Source organism: Antedon bifida, chromosome 9, assembly GCF_963402885.1.
Source record: "Antedon bifida chromosome 9, ecAntBifi1.1, whole genome shotgun sequence".
Classification (NCBI taxonomy): domain Eukaryota; kingdom Metazoa; phylum Echinodermata; class Crinoidea; order Comatulida; family Antedonidae; genus Antedon; species Antedon bifida.
The window spans coordinates 3,542,929-3,559,453 of NC_136234.1; the positions used below are offsets into that span (position 1 = coordinate 3,542,929).

A 16,525-nucleotide genomic window follows, 5' to 3' on the forward strand; every position below is an offset into this window, starting at 1 on the left:
GGAACAAGGTCTCATTTAGCGGTTCTATTGTATAGGCCTATACCTTAAACGGATTCGAAAAACGTAAAAATCATAATTATTGAGTGAAAAGGGAAATCGAATATAAACAAATACTACTGTAATTACAATGCATGAATACATAAATATGCCTTATATGGAATAGTTCCGGATCTATGGTCAAACACAATAGAAAATAGTAACTGAATGAAAGTTGTGTCTGGTTTCACTTCTACTATCCTGCGCATTTTTTGTTTGTTTTAACCTTAATTACCATGAACAAAAGTATAATGTATTTTGGAAACTCAGCCCTAAAGCCCCTTTCGGCTTTGAATGTATCCACAGATAAACAAAATCGTAACAAGGATATCTTAAATATAATTGATTTATTATTTTATGTGGAATAATAAAATGAATGAATGAATGACAATATAAAACAACTTGATGGGGTGGAGAGATAAGAGTGGAGTAGAAGAGATATGGTGGGGTGGGGGGGGGGGGGGGGGAGGCGTCTGGGTGTGTGGAAGAGGTAGTGGGAAGGTGAGAAGTGGTGGAGTGAGGAAGCTGATGTTGTGGGTAGCTGGTTGTAAACAAAAAGGACATTTTATTTGCATCGAAATTTAAAAAAACACACAACCGTACCATGCCTCCTTAATTTGCCATACATTTTTAATAGAAAAAATGTAGCTTGACATATGTATAAAACATGTACCCACCATCCATTATCCCCTGGTCTAGTGCACGCGCGGGGTGGACTCACGGGGTGCACACAGGCATGATTAAGCAAAAATCAAAGATCTATTTATTCCCACCCGCCAAATTCCAACACAATAAAGTTATAATAAAAAGCACAGCATCCATATATAGAATTGATGCAATAACGAAAAATCCCTAAATATGTTACACAGCGAAGAGTAGACTTTCATTTTCATATTTCAGTTCATAAAGCGTAGTATCGGCGAGTGACGCAATGACGCAAGTCAACCAATCAGCTTGTCTGAATTAACGACCAAAGTACAAGATATATAGGCCTAAACTCGACGAATTTCTCTATCATCAGTAGGCTTAATCAGCAAAACATACTATTCACGCAAAACGTATTAGTTACAGTAAAACTATAATGCCGCCTATAATGACAGAAGAACAGAAATATCTATCAGATTCAGAGAGATTGCAACCATCTGGAGGATACAATAATAATGAAGTTTCGAGAGGAGATGATCAAGTCGATGTAATGTATCCCGTCCTTTCCGCCGAAATCGAACCTAGGGTAAGTTTCTTAACCACGAATACTTAAGCTTGGTTCCCATTTGAACGTAGCGCAACGTAGGGCGTGATTGGTCAAATAATACTTGCGGCGCACTTACGTCGTTGCGTTGCGTCCAAGTGGGAATCAATCATTAGCCTACTCATGGATGTTTTATACCATACTTAATTGATAACACTTTTAATTAGTTTTAAAATTATCGTGGATGCTGGTAAAATACCGGTAAATCAGTAGCTTAATTAGGCCTACATTTAGTACAGTCATCGTACGAATGTTTAGTAAAAGTTCAGCCGAAACAAAAGTATATAACGTACATTAAGAAATTCTTCCATGTTTCATTTAACCTGAGGTGCAATGATTGATTTAAGTGGGCCGACCATTAACCATAATTAATTGTTCGAATATGTATTCAAATCGTACTTGCTAGTTTTGGGGAAATTCCACGAGTGGCCGGGTACTGTAAATAAATCTGATCATGTGGCTACGTGGACTTCACCCAAACTTCCGGTTTTTAAAGAAAAAATCGAACGAGGAATGGTTTTAAATATGTATTGTCCCCAAAATAATGAACAATTAAGATTAATAATCAGACTTTGAATAGGCCATTTTGTAGTTTTAACAAAGTTAGTTAGTTTCCGTAGAAAAACCTCAAAAAAATAATGTTTTCACTTACAAAAAGACAAAAACGGTTCAACCCAAAACCCTATGTTGACTTTTTTTTGCTTTAAATTACTGTTTTTTCAGATAAATAATTATTTTTTTCGATCAAATTTTTGGTCAAATTGAATAACTATTTATATTAAAATGGCATACCGGTATTTAACAAACACATTTTGTCAGAGGGACAATATTTTCGTTTAGCAACCATGTTGAAATCCAAGATGGGCCTAAAATAATATGCATTTTTATAATTATTATTTCAAATTTTAGTATCCCGCAAGCACGGACATTGTGCGTTTTTGGACTTGGTCAAATCAGCAAAATATGGGCAAAAATCTACTGCAGATAACAAAAAAGGCGCCAGTAGGCCTGCCATCCAATTTGAAAGGCTACAGTGTTGATTTTAAAGGATACGCTTATGATAAAAATAAGAGCCTAGCATGTAAGTACTGTTTTAATATTTTGAGCACAAACTAACCAAGGCAATCTAAAAACAGGATGCTGAGCTCCGGCGATCAAAGGGCTTCTGTGGCTGCGACACGATCAGTCCCACGCCCCTTTAACAGACACCGCGCGGCGAATATGTACATAGTACAGTACTGTTTGTATTTGTCGCAGCCAGACTTAAGATCAAAGGACTGTTACGAGTTCCTATATAGACAAGGCGAGCTTAGTGTCCTGGTGTTAGATTGGCTTGAAATAAGCTACTTTTGCAAAACAATAAATTGAATACGCCCTCTATTGATTGATAGATGCTACTGGTTTTCCCCAGGAAATTTCCAGAGTTCGTATTATTAAAGTAACTTATCTTAAAAACATTACGTATTTAAAATATATAAAACCTTTCAGCTAAAGAAATTAATTTATATTTATTTTAAATTATACTTTATTACAGCCGAAATACAATTTATGAAGGTTAGCCCGACACACAACAATCAGGTGAAGCTAATGATGCATGATCCTACAAAATCAGACAAATACAATTTTCCATATCAGCTATGTATCTACAAGAAAGACGACAAGGTCATCCCTTTGGCCGTTAATCCAGCTAAAGTAAACATTAACGACATAGTAAGTCTGAATTTGTTATTATTTGTTATATTCTACTTGGATACAGCGCATGGACTACGTACGTAAGCGCAACGCAAGCAAATTGATCAATCACGACGCGATGGATGATTGTTTGTGCTTACGCACTTGCCTTGCGTGCTAGCGGGAACCAAGCTCTAGGATTTGTTGCATAACACAAGCAAGCAAACCTGAAACAATTTAATCAATCAATCGATAAAACAAATGATCAATCAATCAATCGATAAAAAAATGATCAATCAAACAAATGATCAATCAATCGATCAACAAATCTACATTAAAAATATCCATCAACTTTTTTTATTCAAACAAAACAATGCAGTGTATGTATGTACAATTGACATTCCACTAATTGGAAACCTTTTGGGCATAAATATTAATAACAGAGCATTATACTATGATCATTCATTATTCTATTTTCAGGAAGGACTTTCTGCATTCTTCTGTATACAACCCGTATCGTGGGGTCCATCTTCCTTCTTGTTCATGATCAATCAACAATTCAGCAAAGAGTACGCAAGGACACCATTTTACCTCGCAAGGTCACCTGACGATTACGCAATGTACATCCGGTCAGACCGTTACCCTTCACTAACAAATCCAATGGCACTAATGTTTATGACAGATGAAGGGCCAAGTGACAGATAAAAAAAGTCCCATAATTCAATATTATTATATTGAATTCTGTATTTCTAATTAAATTCTCTATATAAAAATATATATTTATATTTATTTATTTATTTCAAAGATGAAAAATGTACACTTTATTATACAATACACAAATTATTTAAAAAGAGAATTTATTAATTTATTAAAGACATAAAAACATAAAAACCCTCGGCCATTGGCTGAACGTTTGTTTATAAAAAAAAAAAATATTATGTATTTTTGTATGTATCATTGAGAATATAATGATAACGCATTCGTTGATGAATGCAAGTGTTGTAATAATATGGTTGTGTTTTAACCAACAAAATATAATGTATTCCTATATTTAGGAGGATGTTAGGGTTTAGGATTTGTTTCAAAGCAAATCAATGTTCCTGCGTTAAAGTAGAAAAACCGATGATATTAATATTTATATTATCATTATTATTATAAATATTATTTATATAAAAAACCAATGTAGATTTTAGTATTACTCCTAGAAAAAAATTTAGATAAATGAAATTTATTTTAATGAAAGTCGACATTTTTGTATTCATATACACTATTATAATATTTACATGTCTTTAACTAGGCTGAATGAAAAATCTTAAAATAAACTTTAAACCAAATAAAAAGAATGAACACTGAAGATTGGTTCCCATTTGGTTGCAATCAGTGGGACATAAGAGGGAGCCAATAATTTAACCAATTACGACGTAATGGATCATCTGAACTGTCGCTTGTGATTGGTCAACTCACTTTGTGCCCATGTCGTTACGTTGCATCCAAGTACAAACCAAAGTTTTAAATACGAGGCTGTACTTACTATGTATATGTTTAATGTTCAGAGTGCATATTTCTTCATTCAATCGTTTCTTTAATTAATTAAAAGAGAATTTACTTTTTGAATTGGTAGTGGTACTGCATTCTTTTTATTTGCATAATTTCCTAATTTTCAAAAAGCTGCATAAATTAGCCTTTTTGTTGCAATAATGCAATTGTAATTAATTGTAATTGAAACAAAAATAAATGTTTTCAAAAATAAACACTGTTTATGTTATACCATGTTTTACCAAGTTAATCACAAATGGGCCTACAGAACTCAATTACCACTACTTTATGTGACCAAAACAAATGTGATGTGCCCATATATGGACATGATGACATCATATCAATACCATATTTGGTCACATCCCACATTTTGTTGTCAAACTAGTTGATAGTGTGGATAGAGCTTTAGTTAGTACAGTAGATTTCAATTTAATGGCATCCACCTTTTTGGTCAAACTACTTTGATAGTGTGGACAGAGCTTTCAAAATAATGTCACACACTTTTGTTTTGTAATAGGTCTAGATAAGACCTACCTTATGATAAGACAACACAAATAACTGGAACTTTGTTGGTAATTGCTAGGGACAAATCTTGCTCTTAATTAATCAGTTCTTCATTTTCTGCCTGGCTTGGGTTGGACATGCATCTGCAATTACGTTTCTCCTGAACCTCTCGTATGTAAATCCAAACAGAAATACCTGTTTCATAATAAACAAGAAATATTTCTTACAAAAAAAACACCAATCAATAGTTTTAATTATTGTTCTTTCTTCATTAAATGATGCTTTTTTAAATTGATATTCTATTTAATAATTTAAGAAATAATGATCTATTATCATTTATTTTTGTTTATTTTTATTCATTTTTCAGCCTTAGTAACTATAAGCTTCCGCATGATACAGTTTCCTAATTCTTCTGTCCTCTTGAATATAATTATAACTGACTAAGGGTGCTTATTATTTTTTTTTTATTCTATAAAGTATACTACAGGTTGCCTGGTTTTTAACCAGCCTAACGCATCATTGTACAAAAATCTCACAAATTATTAAACAGCAACACAAAAAAGGTATGGAAGGCTATGAAGGCAAAAATAACAACAAAGCTTACCAATAATTGGAAGTAGTGCTGACAGAACGCATGCAATCACATTATATTTAGTGAATGATTCTGAAACTATTAAAAATAAGACGAAGTTTACAAAAGTATCCATTTATGTAATAAACAGGATAAAGAAAAAGATGTCAATAAATATTATTATCAAAATAACTAAATATCAATATTAAAAAAAAACACAGAAAGTATGGGTTTATTTTTCAATGTGTAATTAGATTCTAATTCACATTAATGTGAAAAAAATATTCGAAACTAATAGAGTACAAGGTTTATATCCTTTTCACACCTGCAAAAATACCAAGTTGTAAAAAGGTTTGCATACTGTTGAGAGGGCGTTTTTTTTTTGTTCCGAGATGTCCCGAGTTACTGCGTGCGTGTATTGCCCTAGTATTAAACTGAGCAATCATAGTAATCAAATAGCGCGCAACTAAGCTTTATCTCCCAAGATTTCTCAAGGTTTATGTATGCGTGTATGAAAACGTGTAATAAATCGGGAAATCACACCTTGTTACAACAAGTTGTAACAATTTATGCACATGTGAAAAGGGTACAAGTCTTTTATTTCATCTTACTATCATCCTGAACCTTGAGAATAACAGATGAATTCACTCGATCGAAACGATTCACTGCGGAACAATGATATACTCCCGCATCATGGTGGCTAACATTGTCTAATCGCAGAAGCCTACCACTATGTACAAAATGACTATCCTTATACCATGAAATACTAGTAGTTGGGTAGCCCACACTATCGTTGCAAACAAGTTCAACAAATCTTCCTATAGTCTTAATCACACTCTGTGGAGGCTGAACTGTCAACTTTGGTTTAACTTTTTCTGTAAAACATCAATCAAGTTAATATAGAAAATTGTTGTTAGAGAAGTTTATTTTTTGAATAGTTTATCGATTTTTAGATCTAAAATTGTAAAAGTTGTTTAATGAATAATAATAATAAAGCTTTATCTGTTTGTTGTTAATGTTAGCTATTTGTTGATAGCTGCATTCTTTAGCTGTTCGTTATTAATTGTTTGTCGTTAGCTGTTAGATGTACTCTTTATAGCTGTTTATTGTCAGCTGTACACTTTAGCTGTTTGTCGTTAGCTGTTAGATGTACTCTTTAGCTGTTTATTGTTAGCTGTACACTTTAGCTGTTTGTCGTTAGCTGTTAGATGTACTCTTTAGCTGTTTATTGGTAGCTGTACACTTTAACTGTTTGTCTTTAGCTGTACTCTTATCTTTAGTGTTAGCTGTTGTTGTAAACATGTACAAATGAGACAGTGTTTATTCAAAAACACATACCATGAACTATGACCTGAATACTGATATTTCCTGGGCTGGGACTATAGTCATCATCTTCAGTAAATGCATAGCAGGTATATGTACTGGTGTTGGCCTTGGTGACATGTTCAATAGTCAATTCAGTACTGGATGTGTTAGCCTCATTTTTACTTTTTGTTACATTAATAAAAATGTGACATAATGATGGTGCGCTATGACAACAAGGCTCTGCAGTTGAATTACACCACCACATGAATATTGCCCGGTGGCCCGAAAAACTCTGGAAAATAAAAATAACTTTAAATTGAATTTAAGTCAATGGTAAATTTTAAACACAATATTTAAAATTGTCCCACCCTGGTATGATAAGGCTTAGGTCCGTATCCAAATACAAGCCCATCTTTTTCATTTGATCAAATTTTGTTGTTGGGTCTCAGCGAAAAAAATGTTACTCATCTGTATGCAATGTTTTGTGTTTTATCTTTCTCAACATTTCTTACAACGATTCTATCCTTTTTTCACTCTTTGTCAATGTTTACCAAACCAACACAATATCAACTTACATAGTCTACTTTCTTGTTTACGTTGCAAAATAAATGCAGAGTTTCTCCGATAACCATTTCATATGGTCCACTTACAGCTGGGGATGTTATCACTGGATGTAATACTTTATAACCACCTATGTTAGCACACAAACAGGAAATATTTTCATTTTAACGTAATCTCTAATTTGTATATAAAAATTTGGGCAGTAGGATAATAATATTAAGTATAAATGGTAGTAATAAAATCATCAAAATATTAAGAATGTAACAAATATATAACATTCAGAAATTAAATAAATTAGGTGTCACTGTCAGTTAATTTAAAATATCAGATTAAAGTTGTAAGGGTGTGGCCAGGGAAGGGTAGAGAATATTTGATGGATTCAACCCTGCCCTTTCACAAACTTAAATCTTAGCATTTTGACTAAAGGATTTAACGATATGTTCTCTAAATTTAAAGATCAAATCCGGACAATTTAGCAGTAACATAGCATAGTAGTTTTTTTTTTAAATATAGTTCATGTTTTTTTCATGTATGTTTTTTATATGTTTATATGAGGGCCCCTTGATTGTCAGAATATGCTGTTTATTACCCTCCTAAGGTTTAATAAAAAAAATAACTAGAATTTAATTCGTCACTTTGACGAATTATAGGTGATCATTTTTATCATTTTACTGAAATTAATTTTTTTTAAACATGCACGTACGTTAACATACGATCGGAAAATGTTGATGTATGCCATCCTATAGACTTGCCCCAAGTCTGTATTTATTGTCTTTTTTTTTATTTATTTGTTTTTATTTCGACCGCGATTTTTGTCTGAAAATACAGACTTGTGAAACACGTATAGAAATCGATTTGCAGACCGCAAACATCCTATAAGAATGACGTAGGTTATCATACCGTATTTGGCTATATGGGGCGGGCGGTATGTAAATATGGATTTCGAATCAACCAATAATGATCATTTTGTTTCAAAATGAAAAAGATCGAGTACGTACGTACAGTGCTGAATGTACGATCGAGACTGAACAACTGTTGAAATATAAAATCGTGTTGCCAAGTTGTTTTGTTTATTAATTGTTTAGTCCTGGCCTAGGCCTCCTTCGTAGGGCTACTCAACTCGTACGTATGACCTGCCAAATAAAACGCCAATAAGGTACATACCACTACCGACCGGCACACAACAGGGCTACACCACCACACAGAACAGGACAGGGTCTGGGACTGGGTGGGAATTAAATCTCCGCATAATAAATGATCCATTCAAAGTTTGATTTGGCGGAGAAGCTGGCCTATCATATCAAGACGAGTTTTCATGTTCTTGGGAAAAATCTCATCAAATGTTTACCAGACTACTAGGCATATAAAATCATTTCTAGCCTTCAGAAACTTTCATCAATGTACCCAACCAAGTACACATTGTCTAAACGTAACATAGCGCATGCGCATTGTCTTAGATGTTGAGTCTTTGAAAGTCTGAAATATGAATATTAAAACGACGTACGAGTGAGTAGCCAATGGCATGCGGCTGAAACTAGTCAACTGGATAATTTATGCACCAAGAATTCTTGGTGTCAAACCACGTGACTTATGCGTGTTTCCCCAGACGGAGTATCCAAACTCAAGTAATACACGTATGAAACGCCATATGTGCAAAAATATTTATATTTTTACAAAACTCCGTCTGGAGCCCAGACTAGCCATCCTATTATATGCTTATAGTGCTGAGTTGTGCCTATATGCCATATACAATATGTACAGTATATACTGTATATCTATATACAGTGTAGCATAGGTGAAATTACGGGACACACATGTTCTAATTTTTTGGCATGATGACGTTATCAAACTAAACTTTAAGATGACAATTTCGAAAGATAATTAATTGAGCAAAAAAATATAAGATTTGGAAAAAAATTTGGCACGCAGAAGCGCTGTGCGCGCTCTTTGAATTGTGTATAACTTTGACGAAAAATATGAAAAAACTACTTTTTCACTTCAACTGGCCATATGTTAACGTCACAACATCCGATAGGCTTAATTTTTATATGAATTAATATCTACATTTCATCAGCTTTCATAATAAATTATAATCATCAAGGTAACCTTCAATTCTGAAGAGCTGTAAGATATTCAAATTTACTGCGAAGGTGAAATTACACGGCCTACGTTATTCAAGTTTTTACGCGTGATGACGTCATTAAAATGAAGATAGTGTCAACTCATGATAAAGATAATTAATTAAGCAAGCACATACTGAAAGTTGTGCGAAATTCGAGCACACATAACCAAGATGCGCTCTGTTGAATGTGATAATCTACACAAAAAGATAACAAATCCTAATTTTTAAATTCAAGTGGCCATTTGATGACGTCAAAACATTTTGTACGTAAAATGTGTACATGAATTCATATCTACAACTCAATGGCTTCCAGAATAAGTTAAAAAAATCGGGGGTCATCTTGCATTCTGAAGAATTATTTTCATTTTAAAAAAGACCTATTTTTCACCATTTTCAGAACTTTTGTAAAATTAATGTGCGTATTTTGTCATTTTTAACGTGCTCGTATAGCGTTATTTTAAGTCGGAACTGACTCAAATTTGGTGAATGTACTAAGGATGGTGAGTAGAATGAGATTTGTAAAAAAAATTCATATTTTTACGCTTTTTAAGTATCGCGCGCGCAAAAACGCATTTTTGCGCAGTAATTTTTTTAAACACGCAAATGGCCTAATTCATGCTCTAAATTGATCAAAACTTAATTTTGAGCGTTTTAAATTTTTAACGCGCGATATCACGCGCATGAACCTACGTGCGCATGCGTTTTTATTTGCTAATATGTTTACCCTTGATCTGAAGTTTACGTGTAGTGAATTTCATTAATATGTGATAATGAATTATGGAGATATGATTGATAATGTGATTTCGCAAAATGGCGTATAAATGTCGTCACGAATGAGTGATCACGCTGGAAAGCTTATTAGGATTAAGTTATATTATTTGAAAGATATTCTGAAATTTTTGTAATCATTGACATTAAACTTTTTGAGATAATTGTTACACAAAATAGTGTACAGAAACAATAAAAAGAAAAAAAAAAAGAAAAAAAATAATAATAAAGATTTTATACAATAACAATAGGTGATCATTTTATTCTAAATGATCACCTAATAAATAAACTAGTAGTACAAAGTAAGAAATTCGGATCCTCCCTGAACCAATTGTCTACTACAGTCTACAGAAGCAAGAACGAATCTCTTACCTTCTTCTTGAGTTTTTATTTTCGCAGACACGACCACTAATAGCATGACTGCATAACAAATAATATAATATCCTTTCATTATAAATTTCTCTAGTCTTGATACTGTGCATACTGTAGAAAACAATAACTAAGAGTAAGACTTAATTAAGAGGGCATTTTAAAAAAGAAATTTGCGAAAATCTTACACTTTTGTGTAACTCTAATTTTAAAAACGACATAAAAAATGTTTATTGCAAATTCGGGTGCAAAATTACCAAGTAAGTAGGCCTAAAATTGTCTACTAGGCTAGCCCGATGATGTAGGCCCGATGGTGTAGGCCAAATGATGATGGTCGATTATTAAGGCCTAACCTAGCTTAGTTAGACTCACTCAGATCAGAGCCTTGGTTGGTGCTTGGAAGCCTTGCTCTTTCTTTATCACGCAATAGTCCCGACAGAGAGACTCAAATTCTATCAAACAAGATCAATCACGGATGTACTGTATTTAAAGAAATCACCTCAAAAATTGAGTTTAGAAAAGAATATTAAATCAGTACAAACACCAAACAAAGAAATACATGGTGCTCATTCATTCATTCAGGCCCTATGTCAAAGGTTATGTTTATTTTGCATCGATCGTCGACTGGGAATTCCCATTTTGATCACGTTGTGGATGATAGGAGTTTTAAACGCTTGATGTTGTAAGATGTACAACAGTTTTGATGTTTTCTCTTTCAATGCCTAAAAGTATAGTGACGTCTTCTTAATTTTATTTGTCTTCAAAAAGGGTTTCTTGAAACAAGTTATCTAAGTCCATATGTCCTTTTCAACATCTTACCAGGGAGCCAGCGGACGAGGATTTGAAAGAACAGTCCTTTTCTGCAATGCCCTTTTCTCACCCAACAGTGCAAGAAGTTCTGAGTAAATGACGTAAAACTCATCACTTTTATCTAATCCTCCCACCCCCCCCCCCCCTTCATTATGTCAATAAATATACCAAATATTGAGGCATGCAAAACTATTTTTTTTTTATGAATGAATTTTATTTTAATATGTCATTTTAATGTTTCATACAGTGAGTTACTGTATTCACTTTGACTGAAAATTGGATTAGATTTATTTACATGAAAAAACTGTAATTTAAAGCAAAAAATAGTCAAATTGACAGCTAATAAGTTTTTGGTTGAAATTATAACCATGTCTTTTAATAAGTGAAAACATTGTTTTTTTAGATAGTAAAATTGAAAAATAAGTTAATAAATGGTTTATTCTTTTCTATTTTTGGACATAAAAGAAATATATTATTGAACAATAGTATAAAATCATAATATAATTGATTGCTGGGATTAATTTCTTTTTGAAGTGAAAAGAGAACACATTAACAAACAAAAGATTTATTTTTAAAAACATTTATTGTTTTTACTTGAAAGACATAAAAAAAAATTATAGTTTTTGAATAGTAACCCTAACTCTACAATAGTGAATGATGATTGTTTTACTTTGATGATTAGGATATATTGAAGATGTCGAAATGGGACAACAGACGAACACTAGACTTCAACAAAACTGAAAGTCTACGGACGGGAAGCACATCGCTTCAATTGACCGAATTTAATATACCTATATTAGTCCTATACCAGGAAATTGCTTCACCATCCGATGTCATGACATAATGGCGGACTTTCCATAGCATCGTTTTAGAAACAACAGAATATTTTAAAATATCTACAATGGAAACGTTAGAAGTATAATTTCCTATTGCCTGTATGTATGCTCTCTATATTTCTAGTTTGTTACAGTTTACGCCAGGACTCAGGTTAATGAGAGTCAATACGTTACAATCAAGACGAAACGATCCACAATGATTATGAAATTAAGTTCAGTGGTTGGTGTAGTAAGCTTAGTTCTTTGCTACTTCCTTACTAGCTTAGTTCAAGCTGGCTTCAACAATACATCAAGTGACGGAGGTAAGTCTTAGCTTACTAACAGATTAAGTATCGATTAATCGGCTGACAATAGATCGACACTTTTATTTCTGTTTTTTCTGACCCAATACGGACTGATCTCCATACTGATTGATTAGTGAAAACACGTACGTCAATACCGTCACACACTCTCATTTACAGATGTATGTTATTGCTACATTTAGCCTACTATTTCAATGTTAAAGTATTGAAGTACGTCTGGGATGCAAAAGCTGTTTTACTTTTTGTAAATTCTTAATTAATTTACTCTATAAACAGTTGATTGATTATTGAGATAAAGGAAACATTTTAAGGTATCAGATTTACACAACATATTTGTTCTGTTTTTGTGTGTGTGAATATCTAGCGTCAAACGAAGGACACCTATACATTCAAATTGATTCGCCTTCTAACGGGTATGAATTTACTCCTGGACAAGATATAACCATCACATGTAATGCCACAAAGACACTACCAGAAAAGGTAGGTGATGATGAGGTTAATTTACTAAGTCGTCTACCTTCACAGATTCAACACGATGAACACAACCTACATCAACGCACAGCCCCACTCCCACTCCCCCCCCCCCCCCCCACCCCACTTCCAACGACACATTCCACAAAAACAAGACCAAATCCGAACGTTACGAAAAGCTGTGCAAAATAATTGTTTGGTTGTCTCTACAATTCCTTGCTGTATTCATTTATGTTTGGGGTGATTCGTACACAGATTCCATCTCTCACTTATACAACGTTTCGATAAACAACAAAACTTACATCGTTGCAAAAAATACGGATGTTATTGACTTTAAACTTCAGTTATTCAACCTGTTGCTTGTCATTGGTCAACGTCCTTGGGTTGCGTCGCTAGTGGGAACCACGCTTGCGTTAGGTAGTTTATTTTGTCTTTGCATCCTGGGCCCTATATCCCGACCTTATATTCTCCCTAATTTAGTTTCAATATTATACTGATATGTATGCATATTTTATTTTCGTAGGGCAAACAAATGTATGAAATGAAAATGTGGTTTTGCGACATAAACAGCGACAATGAATGTCCAAATGCCGACGGTTATTGCCCCAACACTTCAAAAGATTGTAGTCAAAGTGGAAACAGGTACGACATGTCGTTTGCAGCGAGTCACACCATACGAAAAGCAAGGGAACAAGACAGCGGAATTTATTCTTGTGCCGTATATTCTCACGAACCAATTATTGCAAATAGAACTGTAAATAAACAAATTATTATTAGCATAAAACGTGAGTATAGTATTCTATCATCAGGGATTTATAAACAGGTTCTAGACAGTGATTTTGCTTAACATTCCTAAAAGAACATTTTGGCATATGGCGTGTCATACTTATTACTTGAGCTGTAAACGAAATAATAACTATAGAGATTTTGGCATGATTAAAAGTATTTAATACAGCCAGACTCGTTTCTAGATGACTTGTGATAGTCTGTTAGACTCTATCTAGTGACAGCTGTAGAATCGGATAGGCTAAACATAATTTCTTTTTACCTTGCAGAACGGGTTCCTTTGAATTTTAATAAAAAATACACTAAAAAAAGAACAATTTCAACAAAACAAGGTAATATGGTTGATTTGATCTGCATATGCAATGGTTACCCCAGCCCCTTTGTCACGTGGTACCGAAATGAAAAATTGCTTTCAAATGAAACGAACAAATGGGTTAGTTTTCGTAATATCAGTAAAAGTGATGAAGGAAGGTACCATTGTATGTGCGAAAACCGCTTAGAAAGCATCACATCGGAGAAAACAACAATTGAAGTTAAGGATCATTCAGGTAACTATTATGAGACAGAAACAATAATATAAATGCCTTATTGATGCCCTAACGTATAGCGCCCTCGTCTTCATTGCAATTATTGCTTGGCAAAATACAATTTTTACTTTCTCTGTATGTATTTTGTTAGCACGATAGCATCTACAATTTTCAAGTTATTCTGTATTTGTCGGTGTAGATAGTTATATACTCACAGAACATGCCTATTATTCAAGAAAATCGGTTCATTAATAACTTCACAAAGAGAAAAAAAGAAAATGTGTATTGTTTTAACATGCGCCCTCTGTGGCAATATTTTGTGAAGTACTTCACTCAGTTTCTGAGTGTTTTCATTCATCTATTCATTTTATAATGAAATATGTCCAAATTATTCTACTGCAGCTGCTGCAGTAACCATATGATTTTGTGTGATGATTTAAGTGTTTTATGAGACAGTCAGTGCAATAAACAGTGCGTATGGTTACCAGAAAATCTTGCTAAATAATTACACTAAACATGGTTTTAAGATCAAACAAAACGTAGTTATACGTACTGCAGTATAATCATTTTTAATCTAATCATTTTAATCTAAAAGGATTATCTCTCCAATCTTTCTCGGAAATCAATTGCCCTACATTCACACTGTCAGGAAAAATATGGAAAAATCAATCCCATCTTATCTTTCGCACGACTTTAAAATGTGATAGACCATTTCAGTACTCTGTCCTTAATACTTCAATACGTTTTTCGATCGATAATAATTATAAGTTTTCTCTTTAAGATGTCTTTGTGTTGGAAGCAGCCTGCATTATTGCAGGGTTCATTTTTGGAATGATCTGTAGTTTCTTATGTGTGTCGTGTACATATAAGGTATGTATGGGATAAAAGTTACAGCATTGTATTATTCCATTTAGGGTAAACAGGGCAATCCTGGGCTAAATCGAAATAATTAAAATTATGGTCTACGTATAGTTTCATTCATTTTTTACCCTACATTAAATTTTGATTTTGTTTTTTTTTATAGAAATAAACACCAAATTTTAGTGAGAAACATGAAGGAATACCGCCTACAAGAATCAAAACAACAGAACAGACGTCACCTGAAAAACAACATTGATCATAATTCACTGCGCCGTGATTGGTCAAATTATACGTTGCGCTGAACCAGACTTAAAGATGTATTGTCCTCCAAAAATGAAGATTATTAAAAAAGACTATTTCACAGTTTTAATAAAGTTAATCACTTACGTAGGGAAAAAATTATATTTGCACTTTTAAATTCAACCAAAAAAACCCATTGACGTCCAGTCAATTTGATTATTATGTGACATTAAAGTAGCAAAAACATTTATGGACAATATATCTTTAACCACCAGATGCTCTTAAAACAATGTAGCAATACCATGCTCCTGTCAAGCTAAACATGTAAATCCTGTGTGTTCAAATAATATCAAATAACTGTTAATTGAAGATTATGAAGATAACATACAATAACATAAGTTTTTAAAATCATATTCACCAAAATGTATTAATTCGATATACCATGTAGGCCTACGTCCATGTTTTATGCATAGTGATTTTTACAGTTTTATTAGCAACTGTTTTATGTATGTTTTTAACTTATTGTTCTAAAACCTATATCTGATGTTTTTATCCTGTATAAATAATGTTTGAAATTACTAAAATAATAAATGTGACCGCCGGAATTGTGCTGGTTTTAAATTCGAATATTTTGTGCCAATGATTATTCAAGGAAGAGTGAAATTATACTCTTCCCTGATTATTCCGAGTTTGTTACTTTTTGGAGAAAGTTGGTCTTCCTTTGGCGGCTCTCCAATTGAGGATCGCAATCATGGCTTGTTTTGGGAGGCCCAGATCAACACATGGTTATTCTTCCCTGGCCGTTTATATACACAAAAATACAATACAATTTCAAGCAGTCGCAAGCTCGGAGTTTGCAAACAAAAGTTTGTTAGTCTAGACTAGGCATTAAAATTACATTCCAAGGCCTCATAAAGTTTATAATGTAGGCCTATGATATTGTGCAGTTACATTGTAAACAGGACTGCTACTGTAGCAAGCTTGCTTTATTGTTATTGTA

At 33.3% G+C, this 16,525-nt stretch overlaps 3 protein-coding genes across 5 annotated transcripts; 2 read left to right on the forward strand and 1 right to left on the reverse strand.

Moving 5' to 3' along the window:
- The first annotated feature begins 1,073 nt into the window (after positions 1-1,073).
- On the forward strand, positions 1,074-3,661 carry LOC144852563 (uncharacterized). The gene is made up of 4 exons (XM_078710457.1): positions 1,074-1,267; positions 2,195-2,366; positions 2,820-2,995; positions 3,437-3,661. Exons 1-4 carry the CDS (start codon positions 1,118-1,120, stop codon positions 3,659-3,661), a joined length of 723 nt encoding a protein of 240 aa, XP_078566583.1. The 5' UTR covers positions 1,074-1,117.
- A 135-nt stretch (positions 3,662-3,796) lies between these two features.
- On the reverse strand, positions 3,797-11,168 carry LOC144852560 (V-set and immunoglobulin domain-containing protein 1-like). Of its 2 annotated transcripts, XM_078710451.1 has the most exons (7): positions 11,065-11,168; positions 10,696-10,806; positions 7,448-7,563; positions 6,906-7,164; positions 6,179-6,442; positions 5,601-5,666; positions 3,797-5,191 (listed from the first exon to the last, which is right to left on the reverse strand). In XM_078710451.1, the coding sequence occupies exons 2-7, from the start codon at positions 10,772-10,774 to the stop codon at positions 5,091-5,093; spliced, it is 885 nt and encodes a 294-aa protein (XP_078566577.1). In that variant the 5' UTR covers positions 10,775-10,806; positions 11,065-11,168; the 3' UTR covers positions 3,797-5,090. The 2 variants fall into 2 exon arrangements, with proteins under 2 accessions (XP_078566577.1, XP_078566579.1); XM_078710453.1 differs by lacking the exons at positions 10,696-10,806; positions 11,065-11,168 and adding an exon at positions 8,137-8,154.
- A 1,168-nt stretch (positions 11,169-12,336) lies between these two features.
- On the forward strand, positions 12,337-15,619 carry LOC144852561 (transmembrane and immunoglobulin domain-containing protein 1-like). Of its 2 annotated transcripts, none has more exons than XM_078710454.1 (6): positions 12,337-12,640; positions 13,005-13,120; positions 13,635-13,896; positions 14,167-14,445; positions 15,206-15,298; positions 15,449-15,619. In XM_078710454.1, coding segments are annotated over exons 1-6 (858 nt in total). In that variant the 5' UTR covers positions 12,337-12,534; the 3' UTR covers positions 15,451-15,619. The 2 variants fall into 2 exon arrangements, with proteins under 2 accessions (XP_078566580.1, XP_078566581.1); XM_078710455.1 differs by having other exon boundaries at positions 15,206-15,294.
- The last annotated feature ends 906 nt before the right edge of the window (positions 15,620-16,525 follow it).

Excerpts from the sequence above, each read along its gene's own strand:
- LOC144852563 (XM_078710457.1), top strand. The coding sequence starts at position 1,118 with ATGCCGCCTATAATGACAGAAGAACAGAAATATCTATCAGATTCAGAG. Across the intron at positions 1,268-2,194 it reads CCGCCGAAATCGAACCTAGG|TATCCCGCAAGCACGGACAT; the intron begins GTAAGTTTCTTA and ends TTCAAATTTTAG. Across the intron at positions 2,367-2,819 it reads TAAAAATAAGAGCCTAGCAT|CCGAAATACAATTTATGAAG; the intron begins GTAAGTACTGTT and ends ACTTTATTACAG.
- LOC144852560 (XM_078710451.1), bottom strand. The coding sequence starts at position 10,774 with ATGAAAGGATATTATATTATTTGTTATGCAGTCATGCTATTAGTGGTC. Across the intron at positions 7,564-10,695 it reads AATAAAAACTCAAGAAGAAG|GTGGTTATAAAGTATTACAT; the intron begins GTAAGAGATTCG and ends GTGCTAACATAG. Across the intron at positions 5,667-6,178 it reads TCTCAAGGTTCAGGATGATA|TTTCAGAATCATTCACTAAA; the intron begins GTAAGATGAAAT and ends TATTTTTAATAG.
- LOC144852561 (XM_078710454.1), top strand. The coding sequence starts at position 12,535 with ATGATTATGAAATTAAGTTCAGTGGTTGGTGTAGTAAGCTTAGTTCTT. Across the intron at positions 12,641-13,004 it reads CAATACATCAAGTGACGGAG|CGTCAAACGAAGGACACCTA; the intron begins GTAAGTCTTAGC and ends GTGAATATCTAG. Across the intron at positions 14,446-15,205 it reads TGAAGTTAAGGATCATTCAG|ATGTCTTTGTGTTGGAAGCA; the intron begins GTAACTATTATG and ends TTTCTCTTTAAG.